Source organism: Chinchilla lanigera, unplaced genomic scaffold (genome assembly GCF_000276665.1).
Source record: "Chinchilla lanigera isolate Chin_1 unplaced genomic scaffold, ChiLan1.0 scaffold00031, whole genome shotgun sequence".
Taxonomy (NCBI): Eukaryota; Metazoa; Chordata; class Mammalia; order Rodentia; family Chinchillidae; genus Chinchilla; species Chinchilla lanigera.
Genome location: NW_004955432.1, coordinates 22,838,756 through 22,849,346, shown reverse-complemented (window position 1 = coordinate 22,849,346; position 10,591 = coordinate 22,838,756). Strand labels below are relative to the sequence as shown.

The window sequence follows — 10,591 nt, the reverse complement described above, 5'->3', positions numbered from 1 at the left end:
AGTATCCACAATCAGAGCAGCAAAGTCCCCCTTCTGAAATAAAGCAAATCCTGAAAAAATGGACAGAGCTAGCAACATTTGTAGAGAAGACCCACCCAGACAGAGAAAAAGACAACTGTTGTACTCACTTGCTTGATGACAATGTCATGTCACACTACAGGAAGGTGTTAAAGGAAAGATGGAAACAGACAACCTTAGACCAGGTTTTAGTTCCGAAGAGGTTGAGACCCCGTGAGCCACAAGTAGGCTCTAGTGGACTACAGACTCTCCCAGGGAGAGGAAGGATTCCTGATGTTCTTATGGAAGGGAACTCTCTTCCCAAGCATTAACCATCTTCCATTTCATCTCCCTTCCTGCAAGCCGAAGATGCCAACTTGAATGGTGACTACAGTACGAAATTGTTGTTTCTGGTAAACTAGTCACATTTTATGCCTTTTTGAATTCACTAGGAAAATTATTGGTGTGTCTGGTAAATTATACACATTATACAATCCTTTTTTATTCTGAAAAGGTTAGTTCAGGGGTGCTTTATTATCATTATTTCTTATGGGAAAAATAGTCTTGACTTACAACCAGTTTGAGTTACAACCAGCCCTCAGGAATGAATTGAGTTTGTAAGTCAAGTGTCCACTTGTACTTAGCACTTAGGCTGCAAATAGGTTTAGCAAGCGCAAAGGCACATAATACATGCTTTTGGCTGGCCTAATACTGTAGTGAAGTTTTAGAAAGAAGGAAAGTATATACACAGTCTCAGTATGTGACCAGTTATTGAGGTTGAACCGTGGCCCCGCAGTACACATGCTGAAATCTTAGGCCTCAGAACCCATCAATATGACCTTATTTGGTCCGTGGGCTTGTTGCAGAAATAATCAAGTTGGGATGAGATTTTAAAAACACTCAGTATGACTGACGTCCAAATGGGAAGACAGAAATTTGGATCTACAGATACAGATAAAGTGGGAGAACGCAGAGGCAGAGACTGGAGAGGAGAAAAGGAGGGATTCCTCCCAAGAGACTCCGCGGGGGGGCACAGCCCTGCCACACCTTCGTCTTGGACTTGGAGCCTCAATTTACTGAGCGACAATGAATTTCTGTTGTTTGAACTACCTATTTGTGCTTCTTCATTACGGCAGCTCTGGGAAATAATCTACCTGGTAACTCATAGGTCTGGGTTTAAGCTAAAATTTTAAATAAGTGAAGTTTTTGTTCACCATATCCATGTTTTGCATTTCTACCCACTGTCTATTATGTTTTATATCCACTATTTCGTTCTTTTGAAAGTGTTCTTTGTTTTTAAAGTTTGTATTTATTATAAGAAAACGAAAGTATTTATTACTATAATTCAACATTGGATAAATACACGAAATAGAAAGACAGCTATAACCTTACTGCTAACAGTTTTCTCTACATTTCAAGGTGTCTTCTTATTGCTAAGGCAAGTGGCTCTTGGGTATGACCAGGGAACCTAATCCTCAGATCACAACATTTTCTCTCTTTCTTTTCACTGCAAGGCTTTACTCTGTGCCCATTTCACACGTCACCCAGATGAACCAGGAATTCAGGAATTCTACTCAAAACTCCTTCCGTAGGAATGTTTCTTCCCTCTCCCTTTCCCAGGACTGCACGCGAGGTGCCCCGAGGCCGCACGCTGGGCGACACCACGCAGACTGAAGGAGACTGGAGACTGCTCTCGTTGGGCTCCACCCTGACAAGGTCTGCAGAAGCACGAAAGCAGACTCACTCCTCCCACTGACTTTTACAGCGGTTACTGAACAAGAGCGGCTTTTCACACCAACGCCATTTGTGTTGCTAGGGGACACATTTGTCTTTTTCGGATTTTTGCTGGTGCACATGCGCAGTCCGTAACGACTACATTCGCTGTGGCAGCCCTCCCACGCCCCCTCCCTCCCCCGCTCCACTCCTCCCCCATCTCGTGGTCCGTCCCCCTCCCTCCCTCCCCAGCTCCACTCCTCCCCCATCTCGTGGTCCCTCCACCTCCCTCCCTCCACAGCTCCACTCCTCCCCCATCTCGTGGTCCTCTTCACATTTTCAATGTGGTTGTATCTGTTATATTTTAGATGAATATTTTTAAATTTCCTAGTTTTAACTTTTAAAATAGCAAATGTCAATAAATAAACCCAACCTACAACATTAAGGAGACCCTCAATAATGTTAAATGGGTTCTGAGACCAAAAAGTTTCAGAACCAGTAGTCTATATTAGCATCCAACTTTGACTGAAATATGGAATGAAATTATACCTAACATTTACACTTTTCCTTTTCACCTGATACGATGATGGTAAGAATAGCAACAACGAGTACTTACTATTCATGACAGCCTGTGCCAAGAGCTTTGCATGAATTACTCCACTAAATCCCTGCACCACCATTCTGAACTGAGTATTAAGGCCACACGGCACTTCTAACACAGGAGGTTAACAGACCACTCTCCCAGAACACTCATGAGCTATGTGATCTTGAACAGGAACTTGCACCAAGGGTTGTAAGGAAAACGAAAAGAACTGGTGTTTGTAAAGTGCTTAAAATAATGTCTAGAACACAGGAAACACTACAGAAATGTTTGTCAGCAGTTAGAGGGAATATAGTTACTCAGGACTGACAAGGGCACTTCCACACGTCCAGAAATTGTGGACACTGAGATTTTAGAACAAGAAAGCATGGTTTCCCAAAATTAAGTGAATACAATGTTTCAAGAAGGGTGTGATGCTCTAAGGCACATGGGAGGCCGGACATGGAGAGGAGGCAGTGATGGAGAAAGAGTGAACGGGAATGAGGAAAATGGCTCAAAGATCCGAAGAAAACGACAAAAAGCAGGGAGAGCAGAGGCTGAAGTCAGAGAACCTATGGCTGGCTTTTAAAGGCGTCAAGGGAAACGATGACCCAAAAGCATGTAGGAAAAGCAGGGGAGACACTACCCATGGCAGGCCTCCTCTTCTTCTGAGCTCTTCCACCTTAACTCCACTGAAACCACCAAGGTCATTCACTCTCCCTGCTCTGGGATGCCTCTTGGGGAATCTGGGCAAAGCACCCCCAAAACAATGCTGGCCAAACCTAGAGGTGCTTTAGAGCCTGGTGCCCATCTAGTGGAAGTCCAGACTACGAACAGATAAAAACCCAGTGTCTACCCGGGAATACATGTACACACCCCAGAACTCTGTAGACCGGTGGTTCTTAATGGGGAATGGCCACTGCTACCACCACCCTACTCCCCTGGCCTGGGGACATTTAGCAATGTCTGGACATACCTGGGGAGTGACGGGGACACGGGCTGCTACTGGCATTACCAGGGAGTGGTCAAAGATGTTGCCAAACATCCTAAATGCACAAGACAGACTCCCTCTCATCCCCCAAGAAACAGTTATTTGACCAGAATGTCAACAGTATCCAAGTTGAGAAGCCCTGCTCCACTTCAGACGACCTGGAGCAACACGAACTTGCAAGTTCCTTCGCAGGAGCAGACTACCCCATTTTTACCAATTTATCCACACTGGATCTGACAGGGCACGGTTGAGGGGCCCGCCACAGTCATCAGTCTTATAAATTCCATTCCAAATCGACTTTAGGCCATGACTTAGGTAGACGTTAAAAAGAAAAATGTGATATACCAAATGTTAACTCTTACCAAATGTTAAAGAGGTATCATCACCAAAACTGAAAATACATACACAGACTTTTCCTTAAATTTAACAAAGCAGAAAATTTAACTCTTTTCACTTGACTAACAAATACCACCTTGTAGTGAAGTTCCAAAATTAGCATGCCAGCCTCCGCCCACTGCCATATTCTTGATTACAAAAGAGAGCTACTTAAAGTAGAACATCCTAAGGGTTCAAAATAACACGTTGCTTTAGAAAATGAGAAGCTACTACAGTATGAAGCCTTTTAATTCTTTTGGGACTACAACCAGGAGAGGTAGAGCTGGGTCAAATGGAATTTCCACTTTTAGGTTCTTGAGGAATTTCCATACGGAATGCCAAAGTCGTCGTATTAGTTTACATTCCCACCAATAAAGTAATCACACTAGAGCGGTACATGCACCCCATGTTTACAGCCGTGTAGCTCACAGTGGCACGTCTCTGGATACAGCCTTGATGCCGATCAACAGGTGAACAGATAAAGAAAATGTGGTACCTATTTACAAAAAGGAATATTATTCAAGAATGGAGTTATTCCACCTGCAGGAAAGCGGATGGAACCCGAGACCAAGACGTTAAGTGAAATAATCCAGACCCATGAAGTTTAATATCATGTGGTTTGTTTTATATGAGAAATCTAATGAATGAATGAATGAATGAATGAGAGATGGTAGGAAACAAAAAGGTAAGAGTATTAGATGAGAAAGGGTATCAGGGGAAGAGGAGGGAGAAGGGTAAAGGGATCAAAATGGTAAATGTTCTATATATGTCCCAATTCCCCAATATGAACTTAACTATTTACACAGCAATAAAAAAGGAAAAGAAAATGAGAAGCCACAAATCTGAAAGCCAAAGAATCAATGTGCGTTTATCTCATCATCATTTCACGGAGGCTGTTAATATTTTACTTAAGCCATAACAGTCTCAAGCCAAGGAATGTAAGAAACCGTCTATAGTCACCTTCCCAGAATTCCCTTCCACTGTCTTTCATAATATCTTACCAATTAACAGTCTGTCCATCGCTAAGTTGTTTCCAGAGTTTTTTTTAAATGACACTGCTTTCTACGTAGAAGGTGTTCCAGTTCTGGTATTTCTATTTCCAGTTTAAAATCTGCTTCAGTAAATTTAAACCCATTCATATGGGGAGCGGATGGTTGTATCTTAATGAAAAATTAAGTCCTCCTGCCTACAGGCTTCATGAGCAGGCTGCCTGGTGTCCACCGTGCTGTTTAACCAGAAGAAGCCTTACAGCAGGACGGTTTGAAGCTGTTCAGTCAGGAAGCCCCCAGTAAAGCCTGTCCTCGGACCAAAGTGGAGTCAAACAGGTCAGGTTTGACCAGCAACAAATGTCTCCCACAAGGCTGGGGCTCAGCTGCAGCTTTAACAGAGAGAGGTCTTCAGCCTCTACTACTCTGTTTGAGGTGTGAGGACCGACAGAAGGAGTGTCTGAAGGAAGCGGCACTTTGAATGTTTCTCTTCAGAACACGCATCTCCTTTATGTCTGTCTCTCATGGGACTGTCACAACAGTAGGGCCCATATGCTTGGGGTCCTCCATATACCCAGAAAAAGGCAACGTGGACGGGTATTTATGAATAGTAAAGGTTGTTTTTAAAATGTAATGTAAGAAGCATGGCTATCTATATAGATATACACATGCATAAAACATGTGTGTCATACATATACATAGATACAGAAAGAGATCACTTGATTAATTCATTCCAGAAAAGGAAATCAACTTGAGCTCATGAATAGGTCACTTACCTTGATCTGATCATTATACACTGTATACATGCATTAAAATGTTATAAGGTATCTTATAAATGTGTATAATCATTAATGACAGTTGAAAATACATTTAATTTTTTAAATTTAATTTAAAAAAAGAAAATCAGAATTACCCCCAAGATGTCCAAGAGGAGAACAACGCATTGTATAATAGCTTACATAATACAGGAAAACATGGGAACATATTGTAAATGTGCTGTGACCATCGACGGCAATTTTAAACCTCACTGAATTAAAACATGCGTAGCGGGTCAGTAAAGCACACTTCTGGGTGCTGCCCTCTCTGGCACTGCCCCTCCGCTCTGCTTTCCAGCCATCATGAACTGAACAGTCGTGGTCTGCCACAAAGTTTCTGCCTGGCAGCCCTGCCATGGACTGAACCCTCGGGAAACAAGAGCCAAACTGAACTCCTGCTCCTTTAAACCGTGGGTGGCAGACAGTCTGTCCCAGCAACAGGAAAGCTGGCCGATACACACACCTATTGTATGCCAGGTGTTTTCACATGATCTCACCTATTTTTCTTCATTAATTACTCCTCTAGGTAAGAATCGTTATCCTCAGTTTACAGAAGACTGAATCGGAAGTCCATGAAAAGCAAGTACACTGCCTTGCACTGCAAAGCTAGTCAAAGAGCAATGCAAAGATCACATCCAGGCGTTTTGACTCCCTGCCCAGGTTTTTCTACTGCCTCTCGGACTTTACCCCTAAGCCTGCATTTGGGTTAGGTCAGTAAATAGAATTACACAAGTAAAGTAACGTTAAATTTAAAAAGTAAATCTCAGTAGATATATGGTATTAAAGGTACTGATATTAATCCTGTAAGATTTTTTGTATATATGATACTGAAAATGGCAAGCAGAATGAAAGTGATAAAACTAAAATTATAATAGTCAAAATCTGTTTTCCTGTAAAATCTCTGCAGCTCATAACAAATAAAATCACTAAAATCCGCTTCTCCATATATGCCTACCCTAGGCTAATTAGAACTAAGAAGAGGGGATAAAGACATAACACTGAGTTAAAAAGCTTATATGACTGGGCCAGATTAAGATAAATACTGCATGTTTCATAAAGTTCCCACTCCTTCAGAAAGTGAAAGCAGAATTTCTTTGCTGTATCAGGGACGGAATTTCTACAAGCAAAAAAGATCTGAGAGTAAGTTCATGTCTCACAGAATCTCCTTTTCTTAAAATTAGCTCTTGTGCTACATAACAAACATTCTTTAAGCTCTTCCTTCCATCAAAAGGATTTAACCCTAGTTGAGCATATATCATTTTCACTATCTTCCTCCATCTGTTTTCTCTCATCAGATTTGAGGCCCATACTACTGCTTCATGGAGTGGGCAGATCCAAGCCTGTGTCTCACTTATGCCTTCCGGCTGTGCTGTAACTTGTAGAAACAACCAGATGGACCTTGAGTGCAGGCTCCCTCCTCCAAAATACCTGAAAATCCGCACAAATACCTGCTGTTCCCAAGAAGAGCAGTGAGGAGGTTCACCGGGTTTGCATGGTCCTGTGCTGAGCCACTTCTATCTGCCTTTGGGTTTTCTGTTTTTACAAAGGACAGCTACCTAGTATCTTCTAATGTGGGGACACAGGAGAAGAATGAATGCTGACAAAGGTTTCTCTAAGACTGCTTTAAAAGAAAGTGACTTATAAATACAATTCACACACAGTCAATTTCTTTATGAAAAGTATTTATTACTAACAGTAACAACTAAAATGTGGAAGTTCCTTACTTGGTTTCTCTTCAAACCATTGTTCTGAAGTTACACAATAATGTCCCTAGGTTCTGTTTGTTTGAAAAACTTCTGCCTGTTGCTTTTCTTCTTCTTATGTTGACTGCAATTGATAAATTACCTTGATTCTCAAGAATCTAGAAAAATGTAATCATAAAACTGTAACAATAAAATGTAAGACGTGTGTTTTTTTTCCTTGCCAAAGAAAGAATCTAGGAAAATGCTTAAAATGACTATGATATTACTAAGTTTGAGGGTAGTAATTTGACCCCTAATTTATTCAAACCCTCCTAACAATTCCACACAGAAAAAGTCAGCTAAAATGCTGATCTCATTATTGGTTTCTAGCTATAGCCCCAAAGGTTTACTAATGAGAACATCTATTGAGATTTTTTTCATGTACCAGTCACTCTAATAAGAGCTTTGCATGTGTTAGCTCATTTAACTCTCACAGTGACCCTAAGGAGTTACCGTGAGGACTGTCACTGCCATCTCATCTTCTAAACGAGGACACTGGGGACAGGATTTGAGTAACTCGCCCACGAGCACTCATGGAGTCTGCCGGAAGTGCACTGAGAGCCCGCAACCACCACACCATCACCTGTCTGTGTGGTCCACTCAGTGGGATCTACAACTGGAAGCCAGAAATATTTCCACAGGTCTCAAACGCAAACTCAGACTCACGTCTCTCATCATCTTCACTGCCTCCCTGGTCCTCCCGAGTCTTCTGGCACACATCGCTAGTCTTCTTTTGATATAGACCAAGACATTGGTGTCACGCCCTAAAGCAGAAGACACAAAATGCCAAAGCTTAAAAAGTCAAGGGCTTTCAGTTGAGCAGCAAGACAAACCTCAAGGTGAGGAGACTGGTCCTCTGGCTTTTTCCTACTTCCAAAAGTACTGACGATGTTGTCAATAGTAATGAACATGGAGTAAAGTAATCTCATTTAGTCTTCCAAAGGTCAAATCATAGGCCCAAATACCCAATCCATGCTTTTGAGTTAGGGTGCTACCATCTGATAATAAATAAAATCTTCTGCCACAAAATTCTGGGAAATAAATACTCCCACATTGTATCCAGTTCATAAGCAAGAAAATTCCACATTCTTCCAGTGTGCATGCTCTCAGTAAAGATGCACAGAGGTGAACCTCAGGTTGCATTCTGATGAACTATTTTTTTTCATTTTTGACATTAAGTCTGGAGAAGCCTCATCTTGAACTTCTGTTTCATATTATTCTTTCTCTAACACTGGTGACATCATAATCATCTCCAGGTCCCCAAAGCAGCTGATTTCAGATGGAAATATAACACATTCCAGATATGACAACAGAGTATGCAACAAAATGAAAAACCACTCCGTTGTTAGAGCAAGCATTGACAAGCTAAATAGTTATAACAATAGTCACTGAAATAGCTCTTAAAAAGTACATTAACAACTTCTTATCTTAATCTTTCATTTAATTATATGTCTTTTTGGATATGTTTCCAGACCAGTGAGAACATGCATGTGCTTAATCCTCAATAAAATTACCATGTTTGAGAAAGTATGACACACCTGTTATAGATTAAGTATACATATAATACGTAGCTATTAAAAGATGTTAAGACCAAAGTCTGAACATTTCAAGTTTTAAACAATGAGAACAAGATGTGTGCTGAAAAACTGCCAAATACCTACAAATTATTTTAAAGATGTGATTATACTCTTTTGGGTGGATTTAGGCAACAGGTTAGAAGGATTTAATCTAGAATAAAAAAATGAAATTTCTTAAGTTATAACGTAAAATTTTACGTACTAATTGCCATTTAGTTTACAAAACATCTTCAAAATATATCTTCAAAATGTACTGTTATGCTTTATTTTAAAAAGCAAGGTATAGATATGACTAGAGACCTCATTAACATATAAAACTCAGCGCAGAATAAAAATAAAAATCTGTGGATATGCTCATGTATACAGGGTGTAAGGCACAGATCTTCCTGGTGTCTTAGCCATAGATAATGCAGTCAATTCCTATACCAAATCCAAATTTTTTTTTTTTTTTTGTACTGGGAATCGAACTCAGGACCTTGTGCTTGCCAGGCAGGCAAATTTAATATTGAAATATAACTGCAAAATCTGAAGTATGAAGGAGGTCTTTCATATTCTCCAAAATGAAAGAGGAATAAAGGTGAAAGCAACTCCACCTTATGAAAACAACCCACATTTTGGTTGGACCCTGAAAACTTTCTTCTCCAGAAGGACCACTGAGTTCTGCTACAAGAACCAACAAAAATAAGTCAAAGGCCAGAGCACTCCGGAAATGCCTTTGCCTCATTTTCATGCTCTTCTCCCATAACAGCACTGACTCTGTTTAGTGTACTAAAGTGAAAACTGTCGACTCTAAAGAGTTAAATAAAAGAAGAGCATTGCTCTAATACAAAAAAAGATCAGGACCTAAAATACTTTCTAGAAGCTAATCATCGAGGTCTCTTAAGTAGGAGCTAAATGTTGATACAATCACCAGTAACTGTTATAGTTTTAATTGTCCTGTTCCAACTGAGGCTGTAGACGATCTGTAAGTAAGACCTTTGGTGACACTGATCTGAGTCTTATTTCTGGACCAAGACTTAAAATTAGGAGACAGGGAAGCAACTGACGAACAGAAATGCCTAAGAATTCTGGGACTAAACAAGGGTACCACTAACGGTGACTGCCTGTTCTTTCTGATACTGGGAGTCTGCGGGAAGGTAAGAGAATGCGGACGCAAACAGTAAGAAGTTATGTACCAGGTGCTCTTACAAAAAGGAAAAAAATATAATAAAAACCAAGAAAAGCAAAAGCCAGTATTTATTCTCTTCTAGGAGAATCAAATTTCGAATTTTAAACTGGATTTAAAATTTGCTGTGATGATTCACTTCCCAGCTCTGAGCCCCCAACAGGCCAACTGGAGGGAACCTTACTGTGTTGGGCTTCATACTGGGATCCATGATGCTGCAGCTGCTGGGAACGTCGGTAACACCCGTCTCCAGCCTTCAGGGCCTGCTTAAACAGCTTTTCTGCTTCAGCAATGGTTGTTGCTTCCTCTTCAGCCAACAGAATATAAGCAGTTGCACACCTGTCCATTCAGATAATAGCTACCATCAGTTACAAGTCCAAGGGCACGGCAGTAGAGTAAAGGAGCTCATGCACAGGGCAAGGAGTTATGCCAGAACATGCAGAGTGGCCAACCGGTTCATGCACCCCTGTTCGTGGCTGCTGATACAAAGTGACAGTACAAAAGAAATGTCTCTGTTTAGCTTGGGAGGTAGGGTGTGTAATGTTAGGCTCATGTATGGATCCAGCCCCCCATTAGTACACCGCCGTGGACAAGTTATTACTCTGCCTCCCAGACACAGAACAATCTGGAATGCCCTTGCTCACACTGCT

General features: G+C 41.1%; 1 protein-coding gene across 8 annotated transcripts in view; it reads right to left on the bottom strand.

Moving 5' to 3' along the window:
* Positions 1-10,591, bottom strand: part of St7 (suppression of tumorigenicity 7) — a 271,419-nt gene that overhangs the window by 87,817 nt on the left and 173,011 nt on the right. For all 8 annotated transcript variants that reach the window (XM_013515988.1, XM_013515985.1, XM_005388126.2 and 5 more), the window contains 2 exons: positions 10,126-10,280; positions 7,866-7,963 (listed from right to left, as the gene is read on the bottom strand). In XM_013515988.1, coding sequence (XP_013371442.1) covers positions 7,866-7,963; positions 10,126-10,280 — 253 coding nt within the window. The remainder of the gene's footprint in view (positions 1-7,865; positions 7,964-10,125; positions 10,281-10,591) is intronic.